At 38.7% G+C, this 18,982-nt stretch overlaps 1 protein-coding gene across 1 annotated transcript in view; it reads right to left on the bottom strand.

Moving 5' to 3' along the window:
• Nucleotides 1-4,104: 4,104 nt before the first annotated feature.
• The window catches only part of galnt9 (polypeptide N-acetylgalactosaminyltransferase 9), an 81,978-nt gene continuing 67,100 nt past the window's right edge, over nt 4,105-18,982 (bottom strand). Inside the window, exons 7-11 of the mRNA XM_026321917.1 lie at nt 18,584-18,769; nt 16,342-16,479; nt 10,702-10,797; nt 4,473-4,640; nt 4,105-4,251 (exon numbers count right to left, since the gene is read on the bottom strand). Coding sequence (XP_026177702.1) covers nt 4,105-4,251; nt 4,473-4,640; nt 10,702-10,797; nt 16,342-16,479; nt 18,584-18,769 — 735 coding nt within the window. The remainder of the gene's footprint in view (nt 4,252-4,472; nt 4,641-10,701; nt 10,798-16,341; nt 16,480-18,583; nt 18,770-18,982) is intronic.

The following is an 18,982-nucleotide window of genomic DNA, read 5'->3' as shown; positions in this document are numbered from 1 at the left end:
CATAGACCTTACCCCTATCCTCCATCAGCCCGTCACTCACTGTCACTGTCATTCCCTCTGAGGGAAAATAAAACCTTTAATGCAGACTAAACACCCTTTTCGCATGCTACAACAAGCTTAGTGGTTATTGTCTCCAGTGTGCAGCTCTAAAATGCTCATATTTTGTGCTACTTTGCATTAGAGAATGGTTACATATAATAGAGTTTCTTAAGGGCAAATAAAAAAGGGCGTTTATAATACAGTTAATTGGAACTATTTTCCAATATTACAATTATTATTGATAAATAAATATAGCAATCATTATCTCTTTGGTACACATTGTACATAGATGTGTTTTTCAATTCATAATCGGTAATATGAGATCTATTAGTATTTTATCTTCACAGAAATAATTACAACATAAAGGCAGCTTTGTTAAAGCAAGGTAGTAATTTTACTGGTGAGTAATTAAATCTAAAAGGGCATATGGACAGATGAGTATTATATTATAATATATTATATTATATTATATTGTAGGAAAGCATTGGCCTGTTTAGCCCATTTGCCTATGTTTTGTGCTCTATGAGATTATAGGAGTATGTTAGCATATTAGCTAGTTAAAATGGAAATTAAACAAAATTCCCTCAATAATTAAAGCAAATTATAAAGTTATTGTTCCAAATATGATGACTGACCAGTCTTAGGTTAGTACACCTTTTTTCATCCAGGGTGATATCCTGCTGTCCTCTTAATTTCAGTGTTTTTCTTAGCTTTCTGCTGTCTCTCTTTCTCTGGCATCTCCTTCACTCCCCTTTTAACAGAAATAAAATTGTTACTTATAAGTTTTGTTTCTATGTCACTGATTGAGTCAAAGTGTGGCCAGTAAAATACAAGTAGCTAACTTCAGTTATCTGTGCAAATTCAAATAATTTTGTCTGAGGACATCTGCACCGGACCTGTCCAGGGTGGACCCCTGCCTTTCACCCAAAGAGAGCTGGGATAGGCTCCAGCTGATCCCTGTGATCCTGGTTAGGAATAAGTGGGTATAGATGATGGATGGCTGTATGGACACCTGCACCTTGGATTCACATGCACACATGCCACTTCATATAAATAGAGCTTAGACACATAGAGTGTAGTAATGTAGAGCTAGATGTCTGTGCCACAGTTCCTTGGAACCTGCTGCAAATCGACTCAGCAGTCGAGCCTCCCTGACATAGAGCTATAACCCAATGAATCCATTCATTTTATCATGTGGGGAAACATTATTCTGCAGGTGTTAAGCCTGGGGAAACCCGTATTGCTAGAATAATAATTTCCCGGTTCAACCTATTCCCTGACACAGTGGCCATGAGACATTGTGCTGGCACTGTGTTTGTAAACCCTGTCGGAGACCAGAATAAGATATTACTTTGGGAAGGCTGAAGCAGTCTTCATTTAGAGGACACACAGATGATGCATTGCTTATATGAAATTATTAGAGGCACAGAAGCATGACGTGGTGGCAAGCGCAGGCAATCTCTCAGGGTAAATCAGCTGGAAACCAAATTAAAATGGGCCTTTGGAATATCCAGGTTAGCTTGGCTAACCTCAGCAAAACGGACTTTCCATTGTGTCCTAAAATGCACAATACATTGTCATTAGGACAGTGGAAAAATAAAATGGACCTACAAGAATGCCTCTTGTGAACATAACACTGTTTTTTGGGATAGGCAGGACTAAAGCTTCAGTATTATTAACTATTGTTAACTGGAAAAGAGTCAGATTTCCACATAAAATATACTCAGCACATATTATTACTTCTAATAATAGAAAATGAATTAATTCCATTTGGGTGAGCTAGTTCAAGGATCCTGGTATTGCACATGCTGTCTACCGCTGTCATGGCTTCCACTTGCTGGAAATGAGCCGTGGCAAACTTGGTTTCACCTGCACTTTTCCTGCCATAACAAGCCAAAATGTGAAAAAGGTCTGTCTTCCTCTGGCTACACCTCTAAACAATCCTTCTGTTCTCACACAACACATATGCACATGTAGCATATGTAGATGAAGTGACTGTCTCCATCAATTTGTTGAAAATGTCATCTCTTTCTCACTTGATCATGTTTTCAGCTGACAGATTGTAAAACATGAATTTTATAAAGAAAAAGAACTTAAATATCCATTACATGGATACACACTGTACATTGTGTTAAAACTCCCAATCAAAAGATAAACAGCATCCTCACCCCTTGATGATCCTTGTTAAGGTCACCGAAATAAAGAAACTGTTTTGTTCTTGTATTGCTGTGTACAGCCACTTAGTTTTAAATACACTGAAAAATATAAGATCAGACTGGTCTCTGTTCTATTTAACCTCTTTCTTTGATTTCAAACAGTTTGTTTTCTCATTTAATATTAAAAACCAGAAGAGTAGCTAACATTAACTGTTTAATAATCTATCACCACCTTCAACAACACGGGGAAACACTACACAGTTGTGGTTATTAATGAACAAGGCTTTTGTTAAAGTAACCTCACAAATTAATATAGTGATATATATATATATATATATATATATGGCAGTATAGTGCTTCAACTGTGTGTAGCAAAGTAAGAAAGTCAGTGTACAACAAAATCAGACAAATATACTTTTTAATACTATATTTTTCTCTTTTAATTTATTTACAGTAAAAAGAAGTTCTCCCTTCCAAAAATGCAAGTAAATCCAAAGGTTAATATGTCTTCACCCTTTGGCTAAGCTTTGACTGGATAATTGTTGAAAGGCTAGTACAGAATCTCCCAGTGTTGATGCAGTTTTATATATATATATATATATATATATATATATATATATATAGAACAAAACAAATGTGGGCTTTTTTTTCTACATGTTTTACTATTATAGTTGATAGTATGTCAAAAGACATGTTCACCAAAGTCTTTCTTCACACTCTGCCAAAAAAAGCAGTCACATTTTTGACTGGGTGTGAGAGAAATGAGAAAGTAGAGTTTCTTTCTTTCTTTCTTTCTTTCCTGCAGCTGAAGACCTGTTGTCCAGAGGGCCGACTGTGTGCCTGAAATGTGACGGAAGTTTGAAGTGAATGTAAATGTGGACACAACCAAAGACAAGCAATTGTGCCAGCGTTGTTAGCAACTGGCTTTACAACAGTACAAAAGAAAATGCCTTTGCTTTTTTATGTAACACTCAAAGTAAAAATAGTTACTGATTTTTTTTGATTTGATCACTGAAGTGATAAACGCTTGGAAAGAGAAAAAGGCAGAAGTGACTCACCATAAAAATGATTTTATTATTCTAATTGTTATCAGAGGACGAATATCAATTTTTCACTTTGTACAATATATTACCATCATTAGACTGTTTTATACATTGTTTTATATATTAATAACTTTGAAATTATTTTGTACATGCTTGTGGGACTGACATTCCCTGGTCAAATGAAGCAGAAACATGAGAAAGAAGGCACATGATTGCTCCTGTCCACAGTGAGCAATACAGTCCAAAGAAACAAAGAACTGTAGTGGTCTGTGTGAGTGCAGGTGAAATCTGATCAGATGATGGGCAGCCTCTTTCAAGCCTATTAGATGTCTTGCCAGGGCAGCACAATATGTCCACAGCTATTTTCCAAATCGCAGCCCAAAATGATCACTTTGATGTGGCAAATGATGGCAATTATATCTTTTGATTTGCTCAGATGCATTCAGAAGAAACAAAACACGCACACTCATTCTTTCTCATCTCCAAAGATCTCTGGTTTTAAAGTAAAAATAAACAAATTACTTATGTTTTGCACCACCTTTCAGGGCTGCGCTCAGGTGTCTTGTTCTTCCGTTCTATACATGTAGCTGAATGTCAGAAATGTGGATCATTTCAGCAGTGCAGTTTGCCATAAGGTCTCTGAGCACACAGCTCAGTGGAACACATAAATGTGGTCTTATTCTTCTTTAGGACGCTGTGTTTGAAAGCATTGTGGCCTGAGGGAAGCTCAGTGCACAGTGCGGTTTGTAGTGTGAAATACCACACACTAGCACCACCAGTCTCTGCTCCTTTCTGAACTGTCCAGTCTGAGATCCAACTGTGACTTGAAACACTGCCCAGCCTGTCTCAGAGGTTATTCGCTGGCTTCAATGCCTGGGATGCTTGATCCAGTTTCGAATCATCCACTTCTGACCGGAGCATCTCTGGACCACCAGACGAAGGCCAAAGTTGGCATCTTTGGACATTTCTACCTCCAAGCAGCGACCGGTATCCCTGCTGATTATTGGCCCATTCTGCAACACAAAACAAATTTGCACAGTAACCCTGTGAAGAGCACGTTCACACTATAACCATATGCCTATGATTGTTCTAATGGCATTACTGACAACTAGCAGGCATTCTGCAATAAATGTGTCAGCATCTTTTTTTTATCTCTGATTACATTCGGTGTGTTTGAAGTACTGCAGTGATAGGGATTGCTGTGATAAAGACAGGTCATGTGGGTTCTCTTTACCTGTGTAAAGTCCCAAAGCCTCTGAGAAATCCTTGAAACTGCATCACATTTTTTCAGACTAGGAGTGCGTCCTCTGCCGTCATCAATGAGGCATTTTGTGTCAGGCAAGAAGGTGGTCGACCCCAGGGGTCCTAGCTGGAGTAGCCCCTCAGTAGAGTAGCGGGCGAGCTGCAACACAGAATAACCAGAAATTTCAGGATATCAAATGAATTCCATCTCTGGGCAAGGGATTTACCATTTATCTATCCAAGAATAGCTACAGTCCCACAACCTGCGAGCTCCACAGCTCACACAAATACAAATATGAAGCAATTAACGCAAAACGAGCTGAAAGGAGAAGCACCAACAGAAGGGAACCATGAGGTGAACATGCAGCACCACGGGAAGCATGTAGAATCTTAGAGTACTGCAGTATAAAAATACTCCATTAGGTAACAGGTAACACTCACGTATTGAAGTAAACGTAAGTTACTCATAATTCTGACAAGTGTTCTCTGTAACTATTAAACTACTAAACTTAATTATTATTGCTACAGCTTTGTACTGTTGTTGAACTAGCATTAACTGCACACTATACAGTTGGCAGTGCGTCATTGTTATCAAGCTCATTTGTTTTTAAAATGAATATAGTGCAGTAAAAAGTTGATCTCCCACTGAATTGGTTTTCAAGCATATCAAAATGAATTAGACTAATCTGCATTTCCTGAAGGGAATACATGAGTGCTGGGAGCTGCTGGTTCATAAACTGCATAACACAAGTTATTAGGTTATTAGCCAACACGGTCTCATGGTCAGGGTTAAATCAATAAATAATGGAGTATTTTGTAAAGTAAGAAAGCCTTTTTTCAGTAGCACACATTTAAATGCTAACTGATAATGCATTAGTATAAGAGTTGCTAATGCTAATCTGTGTCACTAACAGAAGCAGGAAAAATGAATGCTTCCAGCTTATAGATTTATTAGGGAGAACCTTCCAACCTTGCATGAGATGGAAGCTTGTTTTGATCAATATCTTTTAAAGGAAAAATATGGATGTCAGGGATTAAGGTGCTGAATATGTACGCTACCACAGCAAAGCTGAGAACACTCTGCTGACTTTTCTCCATATACAGTAGTTCACATTTATCCTGTGGTTAAATTCACAAAATGTCTGTCACTGTTGAAATAAAGGGCTTCTGATGTTCCTGTTAAATGTAAAACGTGACCAAATATTGTTTTGTAATATCCTAACCATTTGTTTAGATAGAACACTTCCTTGATGTGAAAATACAAGACTTTTGAAATGGTGTTTTATAACATATTTTTGCATACAGGACTGGACAGACACACCAGTGTACTTATTAAAGCTAGAGTATTTTGCCGAACCAAAACCTCAACCCCTTAATCCTGCACATGAAAGGCTCTGTGACTATAGGTATACCTTATGTAAGGATACAGTAGAGATAGCATTTATTATTCATGGGAGTCATCCACTGAAAAACGAGATGGATCTGTTTTAAGTGTAGCACACACACAACTGTTCTGCATCACATAGACACAGGCACACACACACTGCCTTCTAATATAGCATAGGGTAGATAGCTACTTTATGTTTTTCAGTCCTGGAAGATTTATGTAATTGAATGCCTCTGAATCTAGAGTGCTGGCAAGCTGACTAATGAACAATGTGTCTTGCAGTGCTTTATTGATAGAAAACTGGGCCATGTACTTATCTATCCAAATGTAATTTTCTTTCAGAAAATCGTTACAAGCAAGGTTTACATAAGAAAATAAGATCAAATTTAGGCCACACTTTACTTCATTGAAAAAGCAGGGCCCTGTTACCACCATCTCTCCCTGTAAATTAATGTCTTGAGCCTTGTCACGTCCTGGTACGATAGACGGTTCCTGTTCAAATACCTTGTCAAATCAATTGTAGCATGTAAAAATCCCCACAAACTGATGTAACGTTGTCTGAGTAGAGGTTTTTGGAGCAGGGGTGGAAAAATCTGAGCTGCAGTACAAGGCTGTGTGGGTGCTGTTCCTTTTGAGCAGGTGGTTTTTAAGCCAATGTTCTGCCCTGAAGAGACACTCAGAACAAACACACAGAAAACACTGTAGCACCTCTTGGTGTGTCACTCAAGGTTTACCAGAGGTGACTGGGCTGCTCATAAGATAAGGATAATTATTTGGGCTAAGGAATGGCAGCCATTTACATAAACATACTTCAAACTCTATGACAAATGCAAAGCACATACACTAATGCAGTGAACATTTCTCAAGGTGGCATGATAAAGGTCGTTGTTGAAGGTAGTTTGCTAAAGAAATCTTCACTGAATTTTGTATAATGGCTAAAGCAGATTTAGATGTAGTGTAAACTATGACTGGGCACAAGAAAAACACCATATAATCCTCACTAATACCTGTTTACAGCTCAGACTTGCAGCCTTTTATACGCTAATACATTTAAAATGGGAACATAACAAATAATTAACGCAAGGAAATGATTCTGCCAAGCCAATTAACCTGTGCCTCTTGCAGCAACATTAGACACTTCATCGCCTTCCTGCCATTGTAAAAGTTTTGCAGTCACTTTGGAGGTCGAGCTAATCACAAGTTCCTTAATTAGCTCATTAATGGTGCAACGCTGGAACAATGTAAATTTGAGATTGAATGCTTATACATCATACTGAGATATAACCTCCACATTTCTACCTTTCTTGTCCCTAGTACCAGGAAGTTATGAGTATTATTATCTTGTGAGTTATGAGTCTATGCTATAGATTATGGTAAATGTTTTAAGTAGGGCGTGGACTGGGGCTTCAGCCCTGGAGCTAGCACATGTGGTTACAGGATAGTTTAGCATGGGAATCTGAATTAGCTGCAAATCTCTTCATAAACTTCAAAAGGGGAAATTTAAGGGGTCCCTTTAGAATAAGTACTTCAGAGGGTGCCCATCAGCACCCTGCACACCCAAGTGCATCACACATATTGTACTGTACTGTATTGTAGCTTGGATTCCTTGTAGGAGAGAACCCAAGAAAGAAAATACTGAACATTTGCTTTTGAGTAATATAAAAATGACTTTAGGCTACAGCAAAATAATGTGACAATCTGCATATACCAGACTGGTCTATTATATCATAATTCTATATTCAATTTAAATATGTAGGATTTGTTGGATTATAGTGGCTCATAATGTGTTGTTTCCTTCTTCCAAAGTTGTTTTCAGGAAAAGTATTGCCTTACACTTTATTGTTGAAATGCATTATGGTGCAAAAAGTAATTTATTTGTATTATACTAAAACAATTCTGCCGGCCTTTAGCTGCAGACTTGTCATGCTGAGTTCACTTCTTGCCACCTTTCAGGCAATAGCATGATTCCCTGAAGAAGCATATTTCCATTTGTTAAGCCATTGATGTCATGCTTCACGGTGACTGGCACAGTTGTTTCTGAGCTATGAGACCAGTGATGTGACTGGCTGGGAGCATATTTATTTATCACCACACTCTTTGATGTACATTCACCATCACCAAGCCCTTTTCCACTATGCACTGCTGCACATACACTATCAGTCGAAAGCCTGGACACACTCTCTCATTCAATTCAATGGAGAAATGTGTCCAAACATTTGACTGCTTATGTACACAAACCAAAGTATGTGTGCTTGGAGATGCTCACATTCACTCTCAATAATATGGGGCCCTTATGTGCCATATACTGATATTAACCTCATTAGTAGACCCTATGAAGATTAATAGCATATGACTGAACAGACAAAGACAAGAGGTCCACCCAACTCTCATAAAAGGAAAATCCAAGAGAGAACATGCATCATTTACTTTAACAGACTAGTGGGTGCTATGTGTGTATATATGAATGGAGCTATGATTCAGACTTTCTTCCACCATCCTTTCACTGCAGTATACTATTGGACAAAGGTGAGACATTATCCATGATTTAGTTTTCCACTGGGAGAGGAGGCAGAGACTCATTTCTTAGAAGCAAAATAAAGATTGATTCAGGACAATTATTTTGTCCTAAGTAAAAGGAGCAATGGTAAAATCACAGCATCCCCTGAAATTGAATTCGGCTAGCTTCTAGTAATGTTGGTCGTCACTGTAATGGTATGAGGACACAAAATTCATTTCCATTTGTGTATTTCTTCCTGGGGTCAGGATTAAAAGAGTTTTACATTACTGGACCCCACTGAGCACTCACTGATGAGCTGCTGGCCTTCTTATAATACTCCCTCATATGACGGATAATGAACATGTCACTCATGTAAGGAAAGGTAAAAATTCCTTTACATAAAAAAGACCGGATACATAAAAATCATTTGCATGAATTAGCTCCTGCTTCAGTGCAAAAGGACAACAAGCCCAAGAAACAGGACAGGTTAGTCCTGGTATCTATTGTCTATTCACGTAAAGATTATACCCAGAGTGCCCCAGTTTTCCAGTGTTTCCTGTTGTACTAAGGTTACAAGAGCACTTCTCCTTAGAACTTTGTCTCATCTGAGGAAACACATTTAAACACATTTAAAGTCTACATGAAGCAGTGTGACGATCTGCATCATCATTAATCTCTGTACATGGGTTAAAAATGACTTCTGCTTGTAAGATCACTGTGTAGTTTAATGAGAGTGGATGTGGGAATTCATTTCGAGATGTTCTAGAAGATTTACATCTTTGATTTGAATTTTGTATATGAAAGTACAAGAATTATAAAACATAAATTATAAGAAATTGAGTTTCTTAAAAAACAAGGCCGCGGGGTGATGGGATGTGAGTGGGTTGAAATTCTAACAAAAAGTTTTTTAAGAAGAAAGATTTCATGAAGTATTGTGGAACTTGTACTCGCCCACACTATTCTGCAATATGAGAAGGGAAGGCAAATTAAAGAATCATTAGTTCCACAAAATAATGCTCTTCCAAATTAACCAACAGATCTGATTAATTTATTGACAGAATCCATGAGTGCTCTCCAGCTCAAGGTCTTGTCAAGATGAGGCATTTCATTACTCTCAAGTGCATTTGATGTTTTTCTGAAATATCTCTTTTATATACTGAAAATAATATATTAAGATTTTATAACATTATCTGTCTACAGTCATCTATAAGTAAGGCACTTCCCTGTTTCTCAATAGTAGCCATCAAACTTACAGTAAATTTGGCCAAATCAAGTTGGAAATCAAGTGTTTTTGGGGACTCGAGAATTTCATACATCTTTGTGACACACGCATTTATAACTATTTATGCAATATTTTAGATTTAATTGTATTCTATAATTAATAACTTTAAATGCAGACATAGTATTGTTCACTGCTGACTGATGTTCTTTTTTTTTTTTAAATAAACCTATTATCTATTACAATCTCATTTCTTATTCTACAACTGTAAAACCTCAACCAGGTGTGAATCTTCATTGACTCAGTGGGAGATGTTCAGCACTAACAGACAAAAGGCAAAAAGCAGCTTTCTTAACTTCTCTCTCTGCATGGAAAAAAAGTTCTATATATTGGACATCCTTGTTTTATAGCTTCAGTGGTCCTAGACAGCATCCTGACTAGTGTGCTATGATGTTGGCATGCAAGTTTCCACATGTGTTGATGTCATGGCGTCAATCAACGAAACACCAGTTAATAAGATAGATAAGACCACCTGAGGAGCCTATAGACTCATGTGCACACTTACACTCTACACAAATTCACATCCAAGCCATCTTCTTTGATAAGACAACAAAATACATAAAAAACACACAGATTAATCTCCATTAACAATGAGTATCCTCAACTTTAGTAAGTTTTATAAGTATCCGATTTATATGGCTCCTGCATGTAATAATTCCATGTATTTACAATTTATGTAACTAGTGATTTGGGGTATCATATTGTATCTTGAGTACGCAGAGCAGAGATGTGAAGATTTCTGAGAAGGAATTAGCAAAACATGTGTCTTGCTTTTGCTACCACCACTTATTAAATGAAATTAGATGAAAGTTTTATGGTGCTTGAAGACAAGAGTAATTACACCCAGTAATCACAGTAAAACTTCAAAATATGTTGATTCATAAATCTGAGAATGTGTGAAGGGAGTGCAAGCTATGAAAGAACATGTGCAGTGTTATTTTGGAAGAATCAGCTCAACACACTGACTGACTGACAGCTTATCTAATTTCATTATTGACTGCCAGGCTGATGAGCTAAATGAACGTGAACACACAAACAGCTGATGAGTGTGGTCTGACCTGGGAGGACATGCCGTGGCAGGGGTACAGGATGGCTTTGTCATCGTCCTCAGAGCCCTGGTCCAGACAGTAACCGCTGGCCTTGCTGTTCCTCACCTGAGAGACAACACAGGAGACCCTATTAGTAAAATTAGGAAGAGACAACACACAGATGGTTGTAGCACTGCAGATGGGAGGTCAGTGCATGGCCATGAGGACATTATTAAAGGTTGTGTTCTAGTAAGTATTTAAATTTCAGTGTTGGCCTGTCATTGCCATTGGATATGAGAATCTCATTTCCTCTGTCACCTTCAGACGTGTCAGTCTGAAAAGAGAGCATCTAACCCATGGATAACGGTTCATTAGCACTGACTTTAATCAGGAAAAACAACCTAACAACGAAATCTCTAATCAGAGAAACTCTACAATATTTGTACATGAAAGTAGTCAAATTGTCCCTCAACTCTAAATGTACAGTATCTAATGTGGTTTGTTCACAGGGCAGTCTTGTATCATCTGAAAGTTCGAGGATGTCATCACACAGTGACCAGTCTCTGTTCTATCTCTCCTTTTTCTCCAGACATCCAATAGGTGGATTTCATTGAGCATGAGTGTCACCTCTGTGTGATTTGAATGTGTATGGCTTCATTTCCAGGTGTGAAATATTCGTTGTGTGCTGTTGTCAGGGAAGGTTCCACTCGGCTGATCTGGTCAGCATGGCCGAGCACGGCGCTGATGCTCAGTGACAGATGAGACTCACTTCTGCTTTTCTGCAGCGGCTGTATGGCAACACAAGGTAACTGCTTTCCAGCTTGTTGACAGATCTGAAATAGTGCCACTTAAGTAGCTGCCCCTCCAAGGAATCCATTAGCTGGGTGCCAGAGCCATAACAGGCAGCAGCAAAAATAAACGGGGGAAGTAAATTCACACAACGTTGATGAATCTAGAGGTTAATTTTGATGTAGTCTGACAGTGCATTTGCAGAATATATATTCCTTTGTTTTCCATTGTTGAAATTGACATGAGAAAAAATTGTGCGTTTCAGCAAACCTCTAAATTGTACTCTGACTCTGGAGTGTGTTCAGTTCTTCAACCCGTCATAATCCTGTTTTCTTCTCCCACTGTGCTGAGTGAACAGCCAAGCCCCAAACAATCAAGTTGGAATGAAAAACTAATAAGTGTTTAATTAAAACTCATTATGAGGAAATTGCATCTAATCCTGTGCGGTGATGCTGCATTGCTATAGCAACGAGATACCATCAGCTTAGACTGGCTACTGTGTATTCATATTTATTTAAAGTGTCTTTGATATGGATGTGTAGTACAAACTAAAGCAGCTATGATAATTAAGTAACACGGTCTTAGCATCTGTATCAGAAAAATATTTCTCAATAAAGACAGTCACAAAAAATGTTCTGATAATAAATGATCAGGTTCTCACCAACTTCCATATCTATGGAATCAAATTAGCTATCTTTCTCTATGCATCCACACTAAATCACAGCTTTGTAATTGAATTACATATGATGATGAGCAGTGTTGGGAGTAATGCATTGCAAAAGATAATAAAGACAATAACATATCGATTTTTTGCTGTAAAGCAGTAATATAATGCATTACTAAGAACATTTTGGTAATATTGTATCCCTTACAATCTCAGTAACAATGCAGAAGTAGTTCTACAACGCATTACAATTGGGTGACAGTAATATTCTAATATCAATAATTACTTTCAAGTGACAATTACTACTAATATATAAAGTATTATTACAATACATTTTGGGAGTGACTTGTTCAACACTGATGATGAAGATGACTAAATTAGCAATTATTTCCAATACTTTTCTTAGCAAGGATCTTTCTCAGTCTGGTAACAAGGGATGGCATCTATCCCACTTTGGATGGTGCAGCTCTCATCTTTAGAAATTTGGCCAACCTAAGCCAACCTAAAGTTTGACAATCCAGAATGGGGACCGGGACGCAGAGACTTAGTCTAAAACACCTCTCTGCAGTTTCCTTAGAGCTGTCACCCCCCTCAAACCACATAGAGACTGTGTCTGCCCCTCGAACATATAAATCAAATAAATCAGAAGTTAGCACGAGGAGTTATTCATAAAAATCTAATAAAAATTAAGACCACTCCTCTTATTGAACAGAAAAACAGGACAGTCAGATGTGGATTATTAAATATCAGGTCTCTTTCGTCTAAATCTCTGTTAGTAAATGATTTGATAACTGATCACCAAATTGACTTAATCTGTCTCACTGAAACCTGGCTGCAGCAGGATGAATATGTCAGTATAAACGAATCAACCCCCTCAGTCATAAAAATTGTCATGTTTCTCGAAGCACAGGTCGAGGTGGAGGAGTAGCTACAATCTTCCACTCAAACTTATTATTAAACTTTCATCCTCAGAACAGTTCAAACTCATCCGAGAGCCTCACTCTGAGCCTCTCACATCCAAACTGGAAAACACAAAAACCAGTTCTACTTGTCATTGTGTACCGTCCACCTGTCCCTTACTCAGAGTTTTTAACTGAATTTCCAGTCTTCCTGCCTGATTTAGTGCTTAGATCAGATAAAGTCATTATAGTGGGAGATTTTAAATAAAAGTCTCAGCACTGTATTTAATTCAATATTAGATTCAATTGGTTTCACTCAAAATGTTAATAAACCCACCCACTGTTTCAATCACACCCTTGATCTTGTTCTGACCTATATGGCATCGAAATTGAACATTTAATAGTTTTTCCCCAAAATCCTATTTTGTCAGATCATTATGAATTTAAGATGATGGATCATGCAGCATTCAGAAGAAAATTCCACTACAGGAGATGTTTATCTGACAACACTGTTAATAAATTTCAAGAAAATGATTCCATCTTTATTTACATCTATGCCATGTGCCAACACAGTGGAGGGCAGCTGCCTCAATCCTACTCCCTACCAAATTGATCATATTGTTGACAGTGCTGTAGCCTCACTGCATGAAACGCTTGATACTGTGGCCCCTCTGAAAAAGCCAGAACTGCATACTATTCATCACTAATAGAGGAAAATAAGAACAATCCCAGGTTTCTTTTCAGCACTGTAGCCAGGCTGACAAAAAGTCACAGCTCTGTTAAGCCCAGTGTTCCCTTAGCTCCCAGCAGTGATGACTTTATGAGTTTCTTTACAAATAAAATCACAACTATTAGAGATAAAATTCAGCAGATGCTTCCTATACCTGCAATAAATGAATCTTCTACTACAGTAGCTCTTGAATCATCTGTAAGAGCTCAGTTATGTTTAGACTGCTTCTCTCCCATAGATCTCTCTGAATTTACATCAGTAGTTGCTTCATCTAAATCATCAACGTGTCTCTTAGACCCCATCCCAACTAGACTGCTTAAAGACACCCTGCCATTAATTAACTCATCTTTATTAGACTTGGTAAATTTATCTCTAGTATCAGGCTATGTACCACAGGTCTTTAAGACTACAGTAATCAAACCCCTACTTAAAAAGCCTAGTCTTGATCCAGGAGACTTGGCTAATTATAGACCAATATCCAAACTACCATTTATTTCTAAAATCCTTGAAAAAGCTGTTGCTAAGCAGATATCAGACCACTTATACAGGAATGAACTAGTTGAAGATTTTAGCACTGTTTAAAGTCACCAACGATCTTCTCTTAGCCTCAGATAATGGACTTGTTTCTATACTTATCCTCCTAGACCTTAGTGCTGCATTTGACACTATTGACCACAACATCTTATTACAGAGATTGGAGCATGTGACTGGTATCAGAGGAACAGTATTAAAATGGTTCCAATCCTATTTATCGGACAGATTCCAGTTTGTTCATGTCCATGATGAACCTTTCATGCGCACAAAAGTTAATTATGGAGTTCCACAAGGTTCTGTGTAAGGACCGATTCTGTTCACCCTGTACATGCTTCCTTTAGGCAATGTCATTAGGACTATTAGGTATTAATTACCACTGCTATGCAGATGACACTCAGCTGTATCTATCTATGAAACCTGTTAACACAAACCAGTTAACCAGACTTCAAGCGTGTAACTGACATGAAGGCCTGGATGACCAGTAACTTTATACTTTTAAATTCAGAGAAAACAGAATTGTATTTGGGCCTAAAACCCTCAAAAATAGCTTTTCTAAAATTATAGCTACTTTAGATGGCATAGTCCTGGCCTTCAGCACTACTGTGAAAAGCCTTGGAGTTATTTTTGACAAGGACTTGTCCTTTAACTCACACAAATCGCTAGAACTGCCTTCTTTCACCTGTGCAACATTGCCAAAATTAGGAACATCCTGTCTCAAAGTGATGCAGAAAAACTAGTCCATGTATTTGTTACCTGTTGTGGAAATTTGAGAGTTGCTAAGTCTCAGAAACAAACACAAGTGTGATGAATCATCTCAGGTTTAATCACGTGCACACGGAGAGAAGTCTTACAGAATTCTCTGTCTTTCTCTTCCAGAATTCAGGGTTATATAGCTTGACAAGAAAGGGGTGGACTCATACTGGAAAAGACCCCACATGTTTGTTCAGGTGTCCTCTATCTTCAGGCCTTTACCAGCACTAAAACAAATTGTTGGCAGTTATTTACAGGCCTCTAAAACCCTAAAACACTAAAAACATGCATTCTTTAGCTCAACACATTTAAGTGACCGTTTGACCACCTGTTCCATGCTGTGTAAAACACCCACATACCTCGAGGCTAGATTACTGTAACTCATTACTATCTGGATGTCCCAGTATCTCCATAAAAAGCCTCCAGTTAATCCAGAATGCTGCAGCCAGAGTTCTGACAGGACCTAGCAAGAGAGATCATATTTCTCCTATATTAGCTTCTCTTCATTGGCTCCCTGTAAAATACAGAATAGAATTTAAAATCCTCATACAAAATCTCACATACAAGTCCCTTCATGATCAAGCTCCTTCATACCTTAAAGACCTCATAGTACCATATTATCCCAATAGAGCACTTCGCTCTCAGAGTGCAGGTCTACTTGTGATTCCAACTATGTGAGTTTCCAAAAGTAGAATGGGAGGCAGAGCCTTTAGCTATCAAGCTCCTCTCCTGTGGAACCAGCTCCCAGCCTGGGTTCATGAGGCAGACACTCTCTGTACTTTTAAGGCTAGACTTAAAACCTTCCTTTTTGACAAAGTGTATAGTTAGGGCTGGCTTCAGGTAACCCTGAACCATCCCTTAGTTATGCTGCTATAGGCCTAGACTGCCCGAGGACCATCGGTTCACTGAGCTCTCCTACCCCCTCACATGTATATTCCACCAGTTTGTTTCTCTCTCTCTCTCTCTGTACCTTCTGCAGGTGTCCCTGGTCCTGGAGCTGTATATCGCTGATGTGCAGTTACTGGCCCCACCAACCTGCAGTGTCTATTTATTGTTTATTGTTGCTGTTCTTTTCTCTCTGCTCTATCCACTCACCCCAACTGGTCGAGGCAGATGGCCGCCCAAACTGAGCCCGGTTCTGCTGGAGGTTTCTTCCATTAAAGGGAGTTTTTCCTCTCTACTGTGCTTGCTCATAAGGGATTTGTTGGGGTTTTTTGGGGGGTTTGTTTTGTAAAGTGCCTTGAGATTTGTATTGTGATTTGGTGCTATACAAATAAATTGAATTTAATTGAATTCTTTCTCACCTCGCCATATGTGATGGTGTTGTTGTAGATCCGCATTTCGGGGTAAACGTGTTCAAGGTACCAGCGAAAACTCCGACACTGCAGTCTCTTCCTTAAGGCCAAGCGCTCCGAGACATCGCCAAAATCAACCCCGGGGTTCTGCCAGTAAGTGGGACAAAGCAAAGAAAATGAAAAATTCTTAGCCAGCAGGCACTTTACTTAAGTGAGAGTACTAGCTGCTGCAGAATAGACACAAGAGTTTTGAGGTGCTCAGAGGCTGCACCAAGCATTTACTTAGAGATGGATAGATGTGCCTGTAATGTGGGACCTGCATTGTTCTTTCATTAGACATGATCTATGCTGAGCAAATTCTAATCAGCTGTTTAATTATGAGCCCTCACGGCCCTGCTTGCATTATGGAGGTGGCTTCCAGACTGATTGGAGGAATGCCTAATAGCTGCACTGCCTGGCACACAGGCCTGATCCTGATGCACACACACATGCTCGCATGTTTGACTTTCTCTAGTTGTTCTGTAGTTGACATCATGTATTTTCCAGCCTCTTACCATAACTTTAACCATCAGAAGTACATGCCTAACTTCAATCCTGACCTCAACTAGTCATATTTTTAACCCTTAACCCTTAATCTAAGTTACAACCCTCATAACCCTGTCTTTGAGGATAATTTGACTGTTCCTCACAAGAATGGCACTGAACTAAAATTTGTCCACACAACTAAACAAGACATGTTAACACACACACACACACACACACACACAAACACAAATCCCATATTAGTATATGCATATACACGTTAAAATGTGTGTACATCTTAAATGTGCATGAATATGCAAATACATATTGTTTCTGTAAAGCCCAAGCAAACATACAATATTTGCAAAGACCTTCCCATAGCAATTTATGTAAATGCATGAAGAGTCTTTCTATTGTTGTGAGGACATTTATTGACATAATACAATTACCTTTACATTTACTGAACCGTTAGGTTAACCCTAACTTAATTCTACCCTTAACGCTACACCAACTCATGACCCTCACACAGCCCATTGACGCTGTGAGCACCAGCTAGAATGTCCTCGAAGATGCAAAAATGTGCTTCCACCAGTAGTTTTGAATAACAATTTGCTCACACAAACAAAGAAAGTCAGGTACACACAAACTATTGTCTTATTGTCAGACAAATCCTTCTCATCAATATCACCTCCTTGGTAGAGACTGCCCGCTGCTAAATTTGCTGTTAATAATGGATTCTATTTGGAAATATCCACTTCTTTTTTGGGTGTCAAAAAGTGACACTAATAAATGCATTTAATTTCAGTTAGATGTTGTTTGGTATTTGGACTAAGGGCTTGCCACTGTGATGTATCATAAAACTTCCCACCCACTGAAGTAATTGTGTTCTCAGTGGGTACCTTAGACAACAACAAAAATCACAAGAATGTGATTGTGTATATGGGAGGGGTGGGAGTGGAGGGAGGGGGGTAGATGGAATAATCGTAGTGTTAGATCTTTGTACTGTACACAAAATAACTCTGCACCACAGGACAGCTGGGGTAATAACGTGCCATACCACTGTGTTTGTAATTACACTGTAGAAGGGATGTGGTCTGATTGGCTAGTTTGTCAAAGTTGCCCCCCCTGCATGCCCTGAATACCACACACACACACACACACACACACACAGGTATGACCTTTCTACAATAGGCACTTCCTAGCTGAGTTCTCATGTAATGGTGTCTGTTCAGTCTATCAGACCAGTGTGTGACTGCTACACTGCTGATTATTTTTTAGTTATGAACAACAGTGCTTTGTTTTGGCAGTGAGGTCGACACTAACGTCCTTCACTGACAATCGTCTCATTCTACATGGCTGTTGATACAATTAGGATTCAATATTAAACTCTTTATTAATGAAAGCATCTGTTTATTACCTTGCAGCACATCTCAAAAGACTTTTGAAAATAAGCTAACTGGATGTGTATGAAAATAGACCAATTAGAAATGAGGCTCCTCTCCTTCAGTTGGAGCATCTCTCTCATCTGTTTGGATTAGGACTCCACTGCTTGCTCGCTCTGTCAGTGTGAAGGTCAAGTGGGATGAAATCTGAATTTTGAAATTCTATTGACGATTGTCTCCTAGGATCTGGGCTGCATGACTGAATGAACAAGTGAGATGGAAAAAGAGGTGGCAAAGGGAGCTCAGGAGCTGGAGGAGGAAGTGATTTAAGACAGAGAAGAACTTACGTTCATGGGAATGTTCCAAGCCATGTAGACGTGGGACTTGTATTCGTCCATCCATACCTCAGCAGCCCGCAGGGCATTACGCTTAGCGTAGTAATCTATGTCATTGTTGTAGGGCTTCTTGGTGCGCTCAATGTGGGCTACTCGGGCACATGGCAGGACCTCCATACTGCCTCCGCACTGCCACACCTAGATAGCAGCAAGAGAGAAAGATCCTGATTCAATCAGGCATGTACAGTATTTACACTGGCTTCCTTTACAGGCCTCTGTTTAAATACAGATAAAAATAATGGGAATACAGGAAAATGACTTCCTCTGTTTTGGTGAAGTGGAAATTAAACAAAGCAAAAAAAAAAAAAAAAATTCTTGCACTCAAAACTTTCTACTTGGTTATTCACATTT

Source organism: Mastacembelus armatus, chromosome 9 (genome assembly GCF_900324485.2).
Source record: "Mastacembelus armatus chromosome 9, fMasArm1.2, whole genome shotgun sequence".
Lineage (NCBI taxonomy): Eukaryota > Metazoa > Chordata > Actinopteri > Synbranchiformes > Mastacembelidae > Mastacembelus > Mastacembelus armatus.
The sequence above is the reverse complement of the archived record's forward strand: the minus strand, read 5'-3'. Positions and strand labels throughout refer to the sequence as shown.